Source organism: Protomyces lactucae-debilis (assembly GCF_002105105.1).
Source record: "Protomyces lactucae-debilis strain 12-1054 chromosome Unknown BCR37scaffold_2, whole genome shotgun sequence".
NCBI classification, from domain to species: domain Eukaryota; kingdom Fungi; phylum Ascomycota; class Taphrinomycetes; order Taphrinales; family Protomycetaceae; genus Protomyces; species Protomyces lactucae-debilis.
Window position 1 is genome coordinate 645,191 of NW_024467994.1, and position 18,745 is coordinate 663,935.

Genomic DNA, 18,745 nt, shown 5'->3' on the forward strand with positions numbered 1-18,745 from the left:
AGAGCCCAACCTCGCGCAAACGTCAGGTCGATGATAGTGTCGACTTGCCCTGCATTGCCACGTCTCGTAAATGAACCTTCATTCTGTAGAACGAACTCTCGTTCGCTCACAAGCCTCATGAGTTCCTGATGTAGCCTTGGTCGCTGGGTAAATTCGTTCCAGTGAGGGTGATGCGCATTCATATCCCCCGTGATGATAGCGTCTCTTGGAAGGTCTCTTAGCGCGCTCCAGATCCTTTTCATTGTGTATTCGCTTGCTTCCATCGCTTGCGAGGCGTCTTCAGCCTGTCCCATTGGCACCTGGTTGTACACATTAACTAATGTGATCGCCTTGGAGGCTTCCTTGAGCTTGATGTCAATGCACACTGCATCCTGGTCGTCCATGAGGTCGAGTCTGTGTTCCACTTCCAGGTCGTCTCTGGCATTGAGCACATAGATGGCCGCGCGTTGTCTACCTGGCTTTGTGGACGTGTATTTTGTGTAATTGGTGTTGCTCAGCGTTAGATCCAATGTATGCATGCCCTGTATCGTCCTGCATGTCCATTGTTCTTGTAGCAAAATGATGTCTGCAACCATGTATGCACTGTTGAACAATGCTTCTTGTGTTGCTTGGCATCTGCCACAATTGTGCTGAAAGATACTGATGTGGCCTGCTCGTTGCCTCCCCAGCATCATGTCCTTAAGATCCTTCTCCGATAGGGGTGTGCCTATCATTAAAGTTCCATGTTGTCATCTTGCGATTCTTGTGACACCCTAAACGCAGCAGGCGTAGGTGTGCTTAAGGGGCTTGTGTGCACCTGCGTAGGTGGCTGGGACGAGAAGTCAGTCGTAGACGAGTGGCGTCCCTTCCTCTTGATCGTAATCCACTCCTCCTTCGCCTCTTTGTGCTTGATACATTTCTTGCTGTCTGCTGTGTGGGCTTCACCGCAGTTTACGCATTTCGCAATGGTCGCTTTACAAGATAGAGTCTTGTGGCTTTCGCCGCATTTTCCGCATTTGGGGCCTTGTCGGCAAACCTGTGCCCCGTGTCCCTTCTGCTGGCAGTTGTCGCAGTGTGTTGTGGCATCAAACGTGTGGTACTTGCTCGTATGGACTCTTTTCCCCATAAGGAGCAGCCCTTTGTTGATTGCTCTCGTCATTTCAGCTTTGTCATAGGTGCAGAGTACCATAGACCCGCACTTGGCGTCTGGGCTTGACTTGCTTGCCAGCCAGCGAGGTTTGTGGCTCGACGTGAACTGATTCGATTCGCGTAGTTCCTCTTGGACGCTGTCAAAAGGATCTACGTCCTCCCATTCGAGGGGCACGCCATGCACTACCACCTTGTATTGTGGCTTGTTGATAATGACTTCCTGGCAGTCCTGTTCTTCAAGAGCCTTGAGCCATTGGTCTTTGGTCTCCACCAGCTCCTCCGCCATCGTGCCCTGGCTTGGCTGGAGCACCAAATTGCCCCTTGTTGAGACCCTCAGGGAGGACACGCCTAGTTGCTTGCTTTTAATCTTAGGCATTGCATTGTTGATCTTTAGCTTGAGCTTGAAGCGCTGTGCGATCGATAGCTCTTTGAGCCCCGTGGAGAACGTAATGGTCACAGGCTCTGGCTTCTGCGCTTTCGCCGTCTTCTTGGTTGCTGTAGCCCTGTTTGCGACTGGTGTTGTTTTGTTGCTGGCCTTCTTGGTTCCCATAGCTGAGACTCCAGCAGCTACCGCGTCTGTGAACAGTTTGTTCTGTCGGTCTGTAGAAGGCGTACTGATCTGTGCACGCATCTCCTGCTGCGCCTCTGCCCGTTTGACGATCGAGTTAGTCTCTGAGATCTTTTTGTCCAGCTTTTGGATTTGTTCGCCCAGCATAGCGACAGCGTGTTCTGTTTTGGACGGATTAATTAGCGTATCAATGACGTCCAGCTTGGATTTTTCTACCATCACTGGTGGATTAGCAGCCTTGACCCGCTTGACCGAGTCCCTGAAGGTGTTGATGACTGAGTCCCAGTCTGGTAAGGGTTCCCATGGGAACGGCAGATTGCTGTTCTCGCAAGTAGTGTTCACGTGGTGAAGGATGTTGATGACCGTGCGGAATGCTTCCAACGGCATTGGAACCTTTTCTTCTTCCTCGTCTCGTTCCTCGTCGACAGGGTCGACAAAGACACGTTTGCGTTCGCTGTACTTTCGTTTCATAGGGAGATTATGTTGTGTTGTAGGTGGGGACGATGGGAGGTCTCGGGTCAAAGCTGCTTCCGGAGGGGGATCATGGTTCGTGCCGCTTGGCACGTACTGCGTCTCGTCTTCCATTCTGTGACTGCTTCTTTTTTAAGGTGTGTGTCCGTCGACTGTACTGTGCCGTTGAGCTGCTCCAAAATTCCAAAACTCCGTGGGCATCAGTGTCCGAATCGTATCTTGGCCCTGGAAGCCTGATCTGGATGCTCTTCACGGACTAAGCAGTGACAGTTCGCGCAAGCAATTCATCTGCCACAGTCCTGACTTGAGCTCGCGTTCGAACAGCATTCAGAACCAATCGATTTGTCTCCTGCAGCGGTCTGACATTGTTTGACAGGTGAGCATCCCCTTGTTAGAATTTGATTTGGGCGGAGATCCTCCCGACGAGAAAGCGCATCTGGGTGTCCTTGAGCCTTATCAGGCCGGTATACCACCTTGAAGCTGTAGTCTGCGAACAGCTCAGACCACCCATGGACCACAGACCGCTTCTAATCATCGAGTCACTTAGGCTATCAACTTGTGTTCTCCTGCTATATCCCTGAACCAAGATTCATGGCAGTCGAGGAAGGTCGCTCGCCTAAGCGGCAGAAACTCGACTCGTTCAGTTCATATACACTCGCTACGAAGCTGCCATCCCACAACAAGGGTGTCTCCTCTGCCTACTTCTCTCCCAATGGGCGCCTCCTTGCCAGTAGCTCAGCAGATTGTACCGTCAAGATCTGGGACACTGATACTTGGCAGCTCGAACAGACCCTTCAGGGACATGCCAAGGGTATCTCAGACGTCGCTTGGTCGCGCGATAGTCTGCTAGTCATAACAGCTTCCGACGATCGCACAGTACGGATATGGGATGTCGCTAAAGGTACCACTGTACGCAATCTACGTGGCCATACAAACTTTGCTCTCTGTTGTACATTCAACCACGCCGGCAATCTAGCTGCCTCGGGCTCCTTTGATGAGTCTGTCAAAATATGGGATGTCTTGGCAGGTACATGTCTGAAGACGCTACCAGCGCACAGCGATCCTGTGTCCAGTGTACGGTTCAATGTGGATGGCTCGATGCTTGTCTCGTGCTCACACGATGGGCTCATTCGCATATGGGATACCCTCTCCGGACAATGCCTCAAGACACTGGTCGATCAAGATTCCCCGCCAGTCTCCTTTGCTGCATTTTCTCCAAACGGACGCATTCTCATGTCTTGCACTCTGGACTCAACTATTCGTCTGTGGGACTTTGTCAGTAGTCTGCCGCTCAAGACATACAAAGGCCATCTCAATGTCAAGTACACCCTCAATGCTGAAATGGCGAATGATGAAATGATCATCGGCGGTGAGAATGGTAAGGTCACAGTGTGGCATACTCAGAGCAAAGACGTGCTGCAAGAGATTCAATGCAGCGACGAGGTTATTCTCAGCGTCAGTCGACGTGTGACTGATGCCAAGAAGTGGTTGGTTGTGGCTGGCTTGGACAAGACTATCTACATCTACCAGGCTGATGTATGAAGGAAGCATCACACAGCACAGACTAGTCCTCAGTCTTTCCAGACACAGTCGATGCCGAATTCAGCAACCAAGCCGGTGAGCGTCGGAAGCCCATTTCTATCTAGCGCTCATGTCTGAGATGCAGACCTCTGATCAGTTTCGTGAGATGGTTCGCTTCCTTCCAAACACTGGCTGGTCTCTTTGGACTCCATGTCAGTAGATGCGGATGACAAAATATGAGACTGCGGAGTCTCGTGCTCACTATGCAATCAATGTATGGATGGAGTTGTTTGCTCCTCGGTCTAGTCCCCAAAGCAGACCGATGCCTTAGCCTCTTTTGCGCCCGAATCGTCTTGTGCGGCGTCGTGTTACGGGTCCGGGATACATTGAGACCAAGACACGAGCATTTGTATTAGATGCAGCACCGTACTTCGATGATGCAGCTTTGTGCACACTTCTTCATGTGCTGTTGGACGTATGTATCTGGTGTCCTCACCCGCTGATACGCTGTGCTGGTCACTTGTAGGCTTATAGCATAGGTCTTCGGTGTCCTCTGCAGCTGTTACTGATGAAGATGCGCAGACGCCCAATGCTCTATGTGCATACACCTATCTAGCAAGGCTCTCACTGTTTGAAGACAAAGAGATGTAGCTGAGTTTGAATCGCTCTTTCGAATAGCTAAAGACGAGATGATTTGTATTCAAATGATGACCCAGATACACGCCTGCATCAAGCATAGGCTATCGAACTGTTCGGCCTCAGTTTAATAACTGGGCTGAGGGGGGACTAGGCACAGCGGAGCGAGTTCACGTCGAAGATACTGGACAAAAGGAAAGGAAGATAGAGACGATCCTACCAAATAACAGAACTGATGAATGAAGAACGAGCCGGTAGAAGGCTCTCTTTTTTAATTTCTCGTAGACTAGAGCCAGAAGCTAAAAGCAGTAAGTTAAGAGACAGGCCTAATTCTCAAAGACTGTAGACGACAATTAGCCATACAGGCTAACAGGCGAAGAGCTGTCTCATATTGGTAAGGCGAGAATAAGAGACTTGAGGCGGAAGGAAGGAAGCAACTGTTGAAGTTGCTGACCAAGTGATTCCATGATTTGAATAGCGAGGTCTAGATCGGTCGCTGTGGTTGTGCACAGAAGAATAGCCGCGAGGTGTAAATAGGGGTCCAGGTGATGAAGCAACTGAAGTTGAGAATAAGATTGTTCGATCAGTCCGTGACATCCAGCATAGTTTCACTATATGTATGGCGGGGGCGGTCGCGGATTGCCTGAACCACCATCCTGGCTGTCCGGGAAATGATCATAACGCCAAACAGGCCAAGGGACCTCGCATAGCTGGCCATTCTGAGTTTGCACGTGTTGTTGGTCGGCTGAAGCATCATGATGCTGCGAGGGATGTCCTTGCCCTGATGACTCTCCATGAAATGGAGCAGGCTGACACTGACCATGTGCTTGGAGGTTCTCACTTGGGTTGTATGACAGACATTGCTGAGACCAAGGCTCATATATCTCCCACTTAGGGAGCCCGTGATCATTTGGTGTCGGACTCAAATAATAAGGAGATATCGAGTAATCCAACAACTGCTGTTGGCTCGTCAAAGGTTGGCTTGATCCAGCTGCAGCTCCTTGGCTCGACGACTGCGGATAATGGTTGATGCCTGATGGATAATAGTTGATGCCTGATGGATAATAGTTGATGCCTGATGGCATCTGGCCTGAATTTGATGAATGGGCTACGTTGCCGGCCAAAGGATTCCAGGTTGGTGGCCAGGGACACATATGCTGATTTCCAGCCGCTACATCCTGAGGAGGGTGCGTTGACTTGGGCTTGGGTTGCCCATGGCCTGCATATGTCTTGCAATGACCATGAAAATAAGTGTGCCATGCATTAAAATGTCGATGGCAATAACATTTCATCGACATCTCATCATCGAACTTTTTCCAGAGAATGGGTAGGTGCTCATCGACAACGCCCTCAAGCCGCACCTCCCATGCAATATTGCCGAACGGTCCATCTTGCGCCTTAGCAGACGCTAAAAGCGCTGCTTCTGACACCCAGGATTTTATATCGGCGACATGACAACGGGCTTTACCTTTGAATGGCTCACCAAAGCTTTTCCAATAAGCATCATCCTTTTTTGGCGAGAGCTCCCAGGTTTGGCGTTGATGAGTCACTTGAGGCATCCGGATGTATTTGACGAGGTTGAATACTGTACAGCTGCATTGCCAAGCGCAAACACGGGTGAGGAAGCTCAGCTTATGCACGAAATCCATATCCTCTATATGAATATCCGTGCCTTGTATACAACCGACATGTCCCCTTCGCAACGATTTCTCGATCAAAACAGGCACATAAAAATCCGCATAACGCGATCGGGCACGTTGACAACTCTTCTCACACCTGTCGCTTTGTGCTTTATGGATCTTTGGATCACCTCCGTTGCAGGCGTCTGCGGCCACCTCGCTCATGACTGATGAAAGTGAGAACAATGCTTCGTAGAAGGTAGGCTGGGTTTTGTCTTTAAGTTCCCAATAATCCTCATTGTATACCGGTCCTGCTGTGTGCAATGTGCTGTCAGCCTGAGCTGGCGTCACGGGCGCAGCCGCGGTAGGCTGAAACAGTACGATCGACAGGAGTGAGAACAGCAAAAGGCTCGTCGGAACCATGCAGAGAGACATGTGAGTGAGTGGTCGCATACTTGAGGGCAACGTAGAATTGATGCTCGCTATCCGCTGATGCCGTAGTATCGTAATCGAGGATGACACGCTGGCATAAATTTGATAGGGATTCAGTGTCCTTTGAGAGCATTTTTCAGAGCGAAACAAATAAGCGTCTTCCCCTGCAGCTAATCATCCCGTACCGAATGATGTGTCGTGCGTGCACATGCATGGCCAGCTGCAATGTAAAATGAAGCAACAGCATTGTAAGGAGTGGGCACTGGGCGTCAGAGCCCAGTCATAGTTGCAGGTAGAGTGGAGCGATCCAGACTATGCGTGGATATAGGGTGAGGAATTTGGTCTTTCAGACCAAACAAGCCTATTTATTTGGGCTTGAGTTTGGTCGACCAAGCATGAGCCCAAGCATGCTGGACCAAACCAAGCAGCTCAGACTCTTCATGTTTGTGCTTGAGTTTGGTACCAAATAAAGACCAAACTTGTCAAACTCAAACACGAGTTTGGGCTGAGTTTGGCTTACGTTGCGGTATCTTGACCGAGAGCCGAGGGTCCAGGGAGATGCCAAGTCACTAGATGATAATGTCAACAGTCAGCTACAGTTCGCTATGTCTTTCAGCACGTCAACCATTATGATGAACATGATTCATCAGACAGTACGGTGGAACATGGGCACCCAGCTACCGAGGCACATCAGACTCTCGAGTGTTTGTCCAGACATACGGTTGCGCAGGTCAGTGCATATCAACTTCCCTCGAGAGAAAGCTCGCTCCGATGTATCTGTTGGGCTGTCCATCAAATCTTGCCTTGATTGTGTGAACAGCCCAGGGCTTGGTGTGCACACTGATGAGAGCGAATGCTGTGAACTGCCATCGCCGTCGTTGAAAGAGCCGGTTGGCCTACTACTTGCAGAAGATCTACGAGTGAATAGATTCGACATGCCAGTAATTGCGAGATCTTGTGCTTTGCAGACAAAAGTGTTCAGAGGCTCACTTCCACAGTGCAGAGTCCTGGAGTCCAGACCTCGGCAGTCACGCGGAGACGCAGGTGACAGGTCATACCGTCAAAGGTCGCAGTCTGGAAACAGCGGCACAGCCCCGCCTGACAGTCAGTGACAGAAGTGACCACAGGGCTCATGTCATGTCTAATGAAGTCACGAGTCGCGACTCACGGTGTAACGACTGGGCTCGAAGGGGATCGACGGAGGTACGATGGAAGCTGAGACGTCAGCACGAGGTACGAGGCAGAGCTGGTCGAGTCTACTTCGGAGACACTAGACAACAAGACTGTTAGGTAGTAGCAATTCTACCTGTGTACGAAGTTGGTGAATGAAGAACAAGACAGCAGAAGGCTGTCCTTTTATCTTCATCAGACTAGAGCTGGAAGCAAGAAAGACAAGATGTAGAGTCCAAGCCCCAAAGACTGCGAGTAGTGTCTAACCAGACGACTCAGACGCAAAGAGATGTCTTGATGTGTGTATTAGGAACAAGGGGCTGGAGCCAGAAGAGAGCAAGCAACTTGTTGAAGATGCTGAACAGGTAATTCCATGATAGCGAGCAGAGAAGACTGACTCGGTCGTTGTGGTTGTGCACAAGGAAATAGCGCAAGATGTAACAAGGGGCTGGTGATATATCTGGGAAAGGTTTCCAGAGGCTGGTTGGACATCTGAAAGCGGTATCAGAGTTCAGTCCGTGACACACGGGACAATACCAAACATAACCAAACATTCCAAACGTTTGAGTAGTAGAGTGTTCGGGATTGGGTTTGGTGACCAAACTAGAGGGCCAAACATGAGGGCTAGTTTGACTTTGGTTTGAGTTTGGCCCAAACTCAAACGGAATGTTTGAAATGACCGGCTGTTTGAGGGACCAAATTCCTCACCCTACGTGGATACAGTGATGACGTGAATGGAGAGGTGTCAAGCACAGGCACCAGAGAAGTGCAAATATGCTTACGCCGAAAGACGAGCAGAGTAAAGTCACATTCTCCCTGTGAAGTAGATCAAGTGGACATCATCACGTGTAAGCACGCGATCTGTGGCAGGCATATGCACAAGTCAAGCCATGTGACTGGGTACATGATTGCCCATGATCACCAGCCTAAAGCCGCTTTGATATGTCTGAGGTTAAAAGACAGCATGTGAGAAGCAGCTGAAATACTTGGCTGCGTTCCTCAAATGCTCTTTCTGGATATGCTTTTATCATCCCCCACGCCGGACGTCTACTACGCATGCTTGTTAAACATAAATGGGCTTCAAAATTCTGCAGAAATGGGAGGTGAATACAGGAGGTGTCTCCTGATGAGCATTAACTCCTGAAAGCAGCCTAGAACGAGTACAAAGCACTGCAGTATCGTCCAGCCACTTTTAGCTCAATGAAAATGCGTCGCGAGCTCTGAGCCAGTCTGACGATACTTAGATTCCTCGACCCTCATTACCATGCACCCGTTGTCGTATGGCATCGGATCGAATGCATGAAGACACGATCAGGCTGTAAAGTCGAAGGCACCTAGTCTCATAATCAGTCCATGACAGTATTAGAAACTTGAATACGTCAGCTTGTTGCTTCCCAAGCAGATGTTGCTTGATTGATTCATGTAACGACTGAGCTGCGGGGTGACTAGGCAGAGCAGAGCAAGTCCACGTCGAAGACATTAGACAACAGAATAGGTGGATATAGATGATCCTACCGAAGTACAAAGTTGGTGAATGTAGAACAAGGCAGCAGAAGGCTGTCCTTTTTTCTTCGTCGACTAGTGATAGAACCCATAAGACAGTAAGACAAGAAACAAGGCCAAAGTCTCAAAAACTGTGGGCGACGTCTAGCCAGACGCGCCAGGAGACAAAGAGATGTCTCAGATTGGGTCAGGCGAGAGTAAGAGACTTGAGCCAGAAGAAAGTAAGCAAGTATTCAAGATGCTGAGCGACTTATCCATGAGCTAGATGACGAGGTCTAGATCGGTCGCCGTGGTTGTGCGCGGAAGGCTAGCCGCGAGATGTAAACAGGAATTTCGGGTGATGAGGCAACTGAAACCAAGAGTAGGACTTTGATCAGTCGATTCGTGACACGACCCTCCCCTCAGCGCGTCGTCCTCGATGCGCGAAAGGTGGCATTGAGATAGAGAAGCCGACCACGAGCAGTGACATGTTGGCGCAAACAGACTCGTCAGGTGGCCATTGCTTGTGAGCGTCGCTGTAGCCAGTCCATACAGGAGGTACTTTCACTGATCATTATCGAGCCTGCAGTCAACACAAGCGTCAACTTCCCACTCGCCGTGTCCGTTGATCATTGTGGGCGGAAGACGAGGTTGTGAATGAGAGAAGGCACCAATTGGTTCGTTGTAAGGCTCGAGCAGACCAGGCGAGAAGCCAGGATGAAAGAGAACATCGCGTGGGAGGTCGAGTCCGAAGGCAGTACCGTTGATTGAGCTTGTGATGCGAAAGGGCCGGCGCAAGTGAAGTCAAGCTTTGGTGATGGTCGAATGGACGTACGATAATGGCGGGTGCGTAGCCAAACTTGCTTGCCAGGCTGGAATTCTGAGGGAAGTGGTAGTCGAGAACGATCGGCATATTCCTTGTACCTGTCCTGTGCATCTCGCATGTGGACCTTGAGCTCGTCGTGAACAGACTACAAACGAGCAGCCATGTCGTGACTTGGAGGAATGGTGCGAGGGCCAAGTCGAACAGTAAAGCGAGGGTGCCAACTACGCTCAGCAAAGAAAGGCGACGTCTTGATGATCTCTTGGTGTGCATCGTTGTAACAGAACGCTGCTTGAGGAAGGAAAGCACACCAATCGGCTCGAGCATGTTGATGTGACATCGGAGGAACTGTTCGAGTATCGAGTTGACACGCTCAGTCTGACCATCAGTCTGAGGGTGATATGCTGTAGAAAGAAGAGACTTGACCTGTGGATCAAACTGGAGAAGCAGCGACTGATAAGAAGTGGTCGTGAAGATGGAGCCACGATCAGAGACAATAGACGGTGGTAGGCCATGATTTGAGACAATGCGATCCATGAAGGTCTTTGCGAAGGTAACTGCACCGGTAGCCTCGACGTAAGGGATGAAGTGAGCTTTCTTGGTGAGACGGTCACCAACAACCAGAATAGAGTCATAGTCGTTGGACAAAGGAAGCTTGAGGATGAAGTCGAGGGAGATAGCAGAACTTGTTGTGTCAGGAATCGGGAGCGAGTTGAGCTTACCATAGGATCTTGTGTCGAGTCGCCTTGGCGCGAGCACAAGCCTCACAAGTGCGTACACATTGCTTCACATGAGCCCCTAACATCAAAGGACTTCTCGAATTTGAAAAGATCGTGTGGAGTCACTGTAGACTTGTCTTAGTCTGTAAACGGTCCCTTGGTCTGGAGGTCAATCGTCAAGCCGGAAGTCACTGAGAGCTTGCACTTCCTTGTGTACTGGAAGCTTGAAATAGTACTTGGGAGCCGGGGAGCCTCAATGATAGACTCGCGAGCACTACAAGCTGTTTGCCATGCCTCTGTACCTTCAACTTGCCAGCTTCAGCACCAGTCAACCTCATATCTTCTGATTCTAGCCATAGATAGACGCATTGCAGCTGACATACTTTCTGCCTGGAAACTACTTGGATATGTCCAAAGTGGCAGATCTGGACTCGGTGCATATGCTGTGTCTCATCAGTCCGCTAATGCGTATCCAATACTATCCATGTCCAGGACTGACAGCCTGGCAGGACAGCATTGATCGAAGAACATGACCACACCAGGCCCATCTACGCCGCTTCACGCCGTTCAATTTAGGCTGCGCCATTTAAGTCGATTCACGAGGTCGAGCTGCGTCAAGGACCCAGCTGCAGGCAGTGGCAGGCGCCAGGGTCTCACACAATCACACTACAAATATGTCAACCGAGCACAAGCGGAAGGCCTGATTTGCACCTTGCACTGCCACTGTCTGGCAGTGATGCCTGAGCAGTACTTGCAACTTGCAACATGCCACTCGCGCGACCGGCCATAGAACTATGGAATAGGCGCGTGATGTGTTTGTGACACGAAAATCGCGACGCCACGGCATAGCGCGACTGTAAACATACAAATGTCAACAAAGAAAATTGTATGAACAGATGAGCGCATGATCTGTTTTCCGAGGGTCTGTGCCGTGCAGCGGTCAACCGTATAGGGCGGCAGCTCAGGCTGCTCAGTGCTCAGCAGCTGAGCCTAAGCGTCGTGAAGCGAATCAAGCGATGGCTGGGTCAGCCTGGGTGACGTGTTGGGCCACTGTTGGCACTGTTGACTCATTGTTGAGGCTACGTCAGAGATGGTGAAATCAGCTGGGGCTTGGTCTTGTGACGGCGGAAAGACTATTTCTGAAGGTGGTCTCATTGAGTCATCGGTCTCGTCATGGGGTGTCAGTTTATCACAGGTACGGAGCGAATTACAAATTTACACGTCGACTCACTTGGGCCGGAGTTGAACGCTGTGCTAGGTAGGGAATATGGCATACTATTATCAATGATACATGAAGACATTTAAGACAGCGATAGAGAACAGTCGAAACCTTGTTCTGCTTCAGCCTGCTTGAGCCTTGTGCAATGTGCATCATTGGCATTTCAGTGAAGTCCACCTGAGCGAGATTCACTGCCTGGCTCAGCGAGCCGACAAAGCCGACCCGTCTACTTCAGGAATGTACAACTCAAAATGGACAGGAAAATGTAAGACTCGCGCCGTCGCTTGCAGGCCTACGGGCAAAGGCAATTATTGGCCCGGCGCTGTATTGACAATTTGACATTGTTCGGCAGACTGCGGGAAGCCTGCCATTGTGCAAGCCGTTGAGGCGATATTCAAGCGCTCTTCTCGTTGGCGAGACCGTTGCAGATTAAGTTTTGCTGGAGCATGTTCTTTGGAGTCTTTGCTTCTGCTTTGCTCATTTTGCCTTGGGTATACGCAAGCGGAGAATGGCACCAAGCGTTTGAGTCAGTTTGACACGGTGAAACCGTGGTCGGGCCTCGTACGCGGTCAAGTATGTATCAAGATGTGACTTGTCCAATTGCCTTGATACAAAGAACCCTGACTCTCGGAATAGCTTCTTACAGCCTGCGGGAACAAGTCTCAGCTTAGATAGGGCAGGATTGATTACCGGCCTTGGCCATTGATGGGGGAAGCCTGTCTCTCGGTGTTTGACCGTTGGATGCCTTCTGGTCTTCGCAGTCGCCGCTGTGTAAAAGAGAAGCCTTCCCTGTCCACGTCTCCGCTGCCTTCCTATCCACGGTCCATACAACCAGCGATCTAGCTGCCTCACTGTCTCTACCTACCCAGGAACCCCTCGTCAACAGGACCTCCCTTCCCTACTGCCCCGTGTGCTTTGTTGATTCCAGCACGGCAACGAGAGCAGATCTCGCAACAACACTTCCCAAGACACGACCCAACGCAAGCCGAGTATCGATGGCCCAGTGAGTGATGAACGAATGGCAATCAACCTGGGCAGTTCCAGCTCAAGACATACAGCAGCCTAGAGCGCACAAGCTGGTCCGACACACAACGGCGCCGTCTATTCCATTCACTAGACCTGCCTCCAGCGGCAGTGTGCAACAACGCCCTGACAGCAGCGGCAATGGCAGCGACTACTTTGGTGCACGCAGGCCCTTGCCCTCTCCGACCTCATCTCTTGCAGCAGACCTCTCCCAGAATTTCAATATTGGCACATCGTAAGTCATTCTTTCATACATTGGATCTACCGATGCTGACACACCTAGTCCTGCTCTGCCCACGCCCCGACGCTCGCTCATGTCGCAATTCTCGTACAATCACGAAGATGTCCATCTAGGCGGCCTTCGAACGCCCGGGGAGGAAGGCGATACGAGCATGTCTCCCGGCGATTTGATGGATACATCGCCCGTCCCGCCGCGTCTCAAACTCTCAAGAACAACGAGTATGGTGGAACAGCCCAAAGCCGATCACGTCTTTGCCGTACCACGCAAGACGATCAGGCCGTCACTCGTCTCTCGCAAGGCCTTCTCAAAGGACGATCGCCCGACGTTTGGCAAATCGAGCATGTTTAAGGATAACAAGGATAACAAGGAGAACGACCTCACAGAGCAGTTTGAAGACTCGCCCAAAAAGACACCACGCAAGTTTTTTGGCCTTGGCTTTGCTCGCAAAGATGTCGCGACGGACGAGCTGGAACGATCACCGCTTGGCCCAATTACCGCCAACAAGGTCGCATCGCGCGGTTTGCCACAGTTTAGGCGCACACAGAGTATGGTTAACTCCAACGACGAGTTCCTGAGTGCGGGAAAACCCAACGTCTCGCCGAAGGTGGAAGCAGCGAATGAGCCGACGATCCTGCCATCTTTTCAATCACGCGAGGACCAAATTCGACGCATCTCCGGCGCGACCTTGGCGCGTGTTCTAGATGGACAGTACAGCCACAGCTACGACCAGCTTCAAATTGTGGACTGTCGATTTGCGTATGAGTATGCTGGTGGGCACGTCCACAATGCCATCAACATTTCTTCATTGCAGGCCCTCGATGAGCATCCCTTACTCACAGATCCACAACCAACGCGCACACTGGTCATCTTGCACTGCGAGTTCTCGGCCGTTCGTGCACCACGAATTGCATTGCATCTTCGACGACGCGACCGCGAGCTAAACGCCCATCAGTACCCGAAATTACACTACCCCGAGATGTACATTCTCGATGGCGGCTACTCAACCTTCCACAACGAATACGCGCACCACGCAACCAGCTACGTCGGAATGAAACACGAAGACCACAAAGCGTGCGCATCAAAGCAAATGCACGTCTTTCGAAAGAATGGCAAGTTTCAACGCACACAGTCTTACACATTTGGTCAGGACAGTCCAACTATGCTTGCTGGTGGTCATCGTATGGAGCGTGAGGGCAATTTCCGACTCGCTGCAGGACCAGGGGTGGGCGCTCGACAAGATCCATTGATTGCTGCCGCTGCGATGGCAGTGACGGGTCGACTCCTCTCACCAGAACGTGCGCAATCAGCAGCACCTGTGGTCGAATCGACGTTTTTGTCAGGTCGCATGTTTAAGCCGTTGCCAGCTGAGCCTGTTGCAAGTGAAGAAAGCGATACCTCGATGATGGACCTAGATGACGCTGTTTCGCCTGTTCCGGCATATCAGAATACCGCCAACAATGCACTTCAGCGTGGTCATGCACGCACGCGATCTGGTCGTATCGAAGTACGTCGATTGACGTCGTTCTGATTTGAGACACCCTGAATCACTCGCTCCTTTGATCACACTATGCTTATGCATCGAAGCAAGCGTATACAACACACTTGTTTCTCACTCAATTTTGGCATACCCATCGCATATCGGTGAATTTGCTATCTCGTTCCTCTTTTCCGCGCTTCTGCCTCGAGCTTATCCCTCTTGTAACTGCTTTGACGCTTCCCTTTCAATTCTTCACTTAATAATAACAAAGCATTGCTCTTCACTTTTCAAATAATTAGTATCTGCCTTGTAAGACGGCCCACATGAGCCATATAAAGTCCTTGTTGGTGCTTTCAACTGAAGGCGCTGATCGAACGACCCAGGCAGCCAAGCCAAGCATCACAGACCAGGCATACACGCGCCGCAATACTTGAATAACAAACGGTTTCTGCTTCTCTTGAACCAATTTACCTGTTCCTGAAGCTGTTGCATTGGGCACCTGTGCGGGTGTCTTTGGTTGTTTTGGTTCAGCAATCTTGCTCGACTTGCGTGATTTAGGGGCGCCAAAGACGAGTATATCCACGAGAATGGCTGGTCCTTGCAGTACAAAGAACAAAAAGACGCGCATGCGCAAGACGGGCTCATTCAAGGCACCTACCACGAACCAGTGGTAGAGTCCTGAGAAAGCCATGGCTGCACACATACCAAGGGCACGACCACCAATTTTGTGACCTGGAGCATATGCGAGCTGTTTGATGGGCGAGGTGAAGAGGCCATGCCAATTGATTGTCCAAAACTCCGTCAATGATCGAGTATGGAAAAAGTGCTCTTGAAACAGAGGGATGCCAAAGGAAGGGACAAAGTAGAGACCACAAAACATGGCGTGCAGACTTGTGATGAAGAAGAAGGCGGATATCAAGCTGGACTCCACGCGCATGTTTGGGGGTGCGCCATAGATGCCCATCAAACCCGCCAGCACGACACTCGATAGCAGTGCTTGTTGCATTGGATGCGTCGTATAGCGTTCTGCATCAATGACTGAGATGTTGAAATCCTCATAGCGCATCGTGTACGTGAGTCGAGCAGCATACTGTGCAATGCCCTTAAAAGTCTTTGGCATAACCAGAGACTTGTATAACGGGTATGCTTCCCGTTTCCTCGTGAAATGCAAGTCTGCTGCCTTCATGGCCATGACTGCACCAACAGCTCGGATGAACATGTCCACAATACGTGACTCTGGGCCGGCAATCTTGTATGCAAAGACACCAGTCAATACTGCTGCGAGTGCTAGACATTGCTTCAGTATGTAGGCGCCTTTACTCCGCGCCGCCCAGATGATGAGAAGATTCGCTGCATAGAGGAGGCCGACGCTGTTCAGGTCAATTGAAGTGCAAAGGGAGCAGGATGGCCTTACGCTGAGATGAGCGCTGTTGCGCGGAATGCCGATAGCGTGTCTCGAATGTACATTCAATGGGTTGACCTGCGAAGAAGAACTGCAGCAGGGCCGTCTATAGATGAGGTACACTGGTCTTGTGGATGGCAGGTCAAAGTTGGTTTCTGGGGCCGCTCCCGCAAACGCGTCATGGGCTGGCTGACAGCTGCCTGACATTTCATTTGGAGCTAAACTGCAGATTCAGTGTAGAATCAGTAGATCCACTAGTATTAGTCTAGTATTGATGAAAAGGCCAATTGTCACAGTAGCATGACAACATTGAGTCATATAGCAGACCAGAGCATAGCACGGGTAGACAACTCCAATTACACTTAAAAAGTACAGATACACGAAAGACTACAGGCGGCGTCAGACCGCCTCACACAGGTCACGCCACAGGCCTCACAAACTCATCCACCACAGGCTGGCGCTCACCAAACTTCTCAAGCCCCTTGACAGCACCGACCCACTCCCAGGCCCTCAGCCATTCTCCTTGGATCTCTGCCTGTGTGGCGCGCACATTGCTGTTGGCTTCAACGACCTTCCCCACCTCATGCCAAAGCCTCTCGCGTTCTTTGTAGGAAAACTCATCCTGTAGCACTGCATCACGCAATTGCGATACACCCAAGTGCGGCTCGAAGCGCTCATTGTCAATAGATTTGGCCTTGGCCACTAGCAACTCCTCATAGACCAATGCCACGAGCTGTGCAACACGAGCACGCAACACATTCCTGCTCTCAAAGAAGTGCTTGAGATACAAGACGCCGAGCAAGAAGGCTAAAAGGCCAGTAGCTTCGAGACGATATCTGGCCACGACGCGTCTGAAGCTGCGTTTGATGCTGCAAGTGAAGGGGAGGTTGGCGAGGGAGGTACTGTGATAGTAGTGCGTGATGTGATGGTCAACCTCGCCGAGTCCCTCGTAGGTTGGCTCGCCCTGAGGCTGTCTTTGGTTAGCGTTCATCAAGGAAACGTGAGAGGGTGGTCCTTACGATGACGATACTTCGACTTCATCACGAGCAATAGCATCTTTCAGTGCCGGCGCAAAGAGAGCATCGAATTGCTCATTCGACATGGTTGCTGACTTCTTGGAGAGCAACGCGCTGTACAGATCCATATCTGTCATCATCAAAGTCTCAGTCGGCGTGGCATACCCACACTCCACAGCAGCAGCGCGATCGCGCATTGTCTCAACAATTTCATTGGCAACCACCTGAATTTTGCGTAGCTTCTCCGTATCTGGCACGCATTGCGGGCTCAATGGCAATAAACCACCAAAAGAGAGTGGATGCTCCATCTTGGTGAACTCATCCTCACACGACATCCGGAAGCCAGGGCTGCAGATGGCATGCGGCGGACAGGGCAGACAATTGGGACGCACTTGCTGGATGAAGTCTTGAAATGAAGTTGCATGCGGAGGTGGCATGAATGGCTTCGAGTCAATATCGCACCATCCAGCAGCAATCTGCTCGCGTCTGTACCAGCCGGCACCATACAACGTACTTGCAGTGAGTGCTGAAATGCTCAAAAACTTGAGCATTTTGAGCACTGCACCGGGCTCGTCTTGAGTACGGGGACGATCAAGGGTGGCTGCCTCTTCTGGTGTAAACTCTTCCGTAGTTAGCAATTGGTCTTCAGCTAAGGCATTCTCTTTTGCGCGTTGCGCAGCAGACTGAAATGCAGGAGATGCAAGCAGTGAGCCAATAGGTGGCATGAAGCGTTCCTTGGCAACAGGCGTCTTGGCCGAACGCACACTCCCGGCGTTGTGGTGAGCAAGAGCAGGGGCCATCTCCGTTTGGCGACGATTGCTGGGTGGTGCCAATTTGGGAGCAGAGCTCATGATGCTAGTCTGACGGCGTTTTGTAGATCCACCGTGCAAATTGGGCGACCCACTCTGGAATGGATTCTCGCTGGAAAAGGCAGCGTCTTGCTTGGCATCTTGTTTCCTGTCCTGCACCTCTGAAGCATCGGTCATGTCTTCATCTGCTTCAGAATCGGTGACTTTGGTCTTTTTGGGAGAAATGCGCACAGATATCTTCCTCGGAGTCGGCTTGATTGACTTGCGAGGCGATGGCTTTGCCACGGGCATTGCCTTGTCATCGGTCGTCTCCATCTTGGTGGACTTGCGCGGAGACCGCTTGATGGTCGGCGGTGCATCATCATCTGAGGTCTCCATCTTGACGGACTTTCGAGGCGAACGCTTGATGGTGGGTGGCTCATCGTCATCAACTTCCATGCGCATGGATTTACGCGGTGACGTCGACTTTTTGAGTGTCACGGGAATGCGGACTTCATCGTCCAGCTTGGCAGACTTGCGTGGCCTGCCTACAGACTTGGTCACGGTGGTAGATTCTGGTCCAGTCAACTCGTCTTCATCGCTGCCAATGGCATGCTTATGCGGGAGTTTGCGACGCGGCGTCTTTGCTGGAGTTTTAGCGGGCGTCTTTGAGGCGTCTTCAATGACATTGCGTGCCCGGCCAGGATTGATCTGCTTTGCCAAGTACGAGTCGGTATTGGGAGAGACATGCTCATTGAAGTACTCGACCAGCTCTGCCTTCTTGGCGGATGATTTCTATCGGGTCAGCTGTTGATTCGAGCAGCTCTTTGAAGTTCTTTACAAAATCCACTTCGTGCAAAGTAAGGATGCGTCGGAGATCTGCCACTTTCAAGGTAGAGGGATCGAAGCCCTTCTCCAGATAGCCCAAGTCAGCTAGCTCCATTGCCGGGTGTGTTGTAGAACTGGTTGGTGCTGTCTGGCTCTTTTGTTGTTTGTTTTGGCCGCAGCTG

General features: G+C 51.0%; 7 protein-coding genes across 7 annotated transcripts; 4 read left to right on the forward strand and 3 right to left on the reverse strand.

The window, feature by feature from the left end:
• Window positions 1–821: 821 nt before the first annotated feature.
• On the reverse strand, window positions 822–2,281 carry BCR37DRAFT_390810 (uncharacterized protein; the record flags this gene model as incomplete). The annotated part of the gene is made up of 2 exons (XM_040870918.1): window positions 822–906; window positions 1,179–2,281. The coding sequence occupies 2 exons, from the start codon at window positions 2,279–2,281 to the stop codon at window positions 822–824; spliced, it is 1,188 nt and encodes a 395-aa protein (XP_040727957.1).
• A 368-nt stretch (window positions 2,282–2,649) lies between these two features.
• On the forward strand, window positions 2,650–3,817 carry BCR37DRAFT_143739 (WD repeat-containing protein 5B-like protein). The gene has a single exon (XM_040866083.1). It carries the CDS (start codon window positions 2,759–2,761, stop codon window positions 3,707–3,709), a length of 951 nt encoding a protein of 316 aa, XP_040727958.1. The 5' UTR covers window positions 2,650–2,758; the 3' UTR covers window positions 3,710–3,817.
• Window positions 3,818–4,802: 985 nt separating this feature from the next.
• BCR37DRAFT_143755 (uncharacterized protein) lies at window positions 4,803–6,688 on the reverse strand. The gene has a single exon (XM_040866084.1). The coding sequence runs from the start codon at window positions 6,394–6,396 to the stop codon at window positions 4,936–4,938; it is 1,461 nt and encodes a 486-aa protein (XP_040727959.1). The 5' UTR covers window positions 6,397–6,688; the 3' UTR covers window positions 4,803–4,935.
• BCR37DRAFT_143784 (uncharacterized protein) lies at window positions 6,689–7,654 on the forward strand. Its single transcript, XM_040866085.1, has one exon. The coding sequence runs from the start codon at window positions 6,981–6,983 to the stop codon at window positions 7,485–7,487; it is 507 nt and encodes a 168-aa protein (XP_040727960.1). The 5' UTR covers window positions 6,689–6,980; the 3' UTR covers window positions 7,488–7,654.
• Window positions 7,546–9,277, forward strand: BCR37DRAFT_376495 (uncharacterized protein; the record flags this gene model as incomplete). The annotated part of the gene is made up of 2 exons (XM_040868605.1): window positions 7,546–7,777; window positions 9,134–9,277. Coding segments are annotated over exons 1-2 (221 nt in total), but the record flags the coding sequence as incomplete, so codon positions are not given.
• Window positions 9,278–12,798: 3,521 nt separating this feature from the next.
• On the forward strand, window positions 12,799–14,580 carry BCR37DRAFT_385521 (uncharacterized protein; the record flags this gene model as incomplete). Its single annotated transcript, XM_040870360.1, has 2 exons — window positions 12,799–13,046; window positions 13,095–14,580. 2 exons carry the CDS (start codon window positions 12,799–12,801, stop codon window positions 14,578–14,580), a joined length of 1,734 nt encoding a protein of 577 aa, XP_040727962.1.
• Window positions 14,581–14,824: 244 nt separating this feature from the next.
• Window positions 14,825–18,695, reverse strand: BCR37DRAFT_411852 (Man1-Src1p-C-terminal domain-containing protein; the record flags this gene model as incomplete). Its single annotated transcript, XM_040872208.1, has 4 exons — window positions 18,577–18,695; window positions 16,951–18,530; window positions 16,372–16,905; window positions 14,825–16,154 (listed from the first exon to the last, which is right to left on the reverse strand). The coding sequence occupies exons 1-4, from the start codon at window positions 18,676–18,678 to the stop codon at window positions 14,825–14,827; spliced, it is 3,546 nt and encodes a 1,181-aa protein (XP_040727963.1). The 5' UTR covers window positions 18,679–18,695.
• Between the last annotated feature and the right edge of the window lie 50 nt (window positions 18,696–18,745).

Coding starts and splice junctions, on each gene's coding strand:
- BCR37DRAFT_143739 (XM_040866083.1), top strand. CDS start 2,759: ATGGCAGTCGAGGAAGGTCGCTCGCCTAAGCGGCAGAAACTCGACTCG.
- BCR37DRAFT_143755 (XM_040866084.1), bottom strand. CDS start 6,396: ATGCGACCACTCACTCACATGTCTCTCTGCATGGTTCCGACGAGCCTT.
- BCR37DRAFT_143784 (XM_040866085.1), top strand. CDS start 6,981: ATGTCTTTCAGCACGTCAACCATTATGATGAACATGATTCATCAGACA.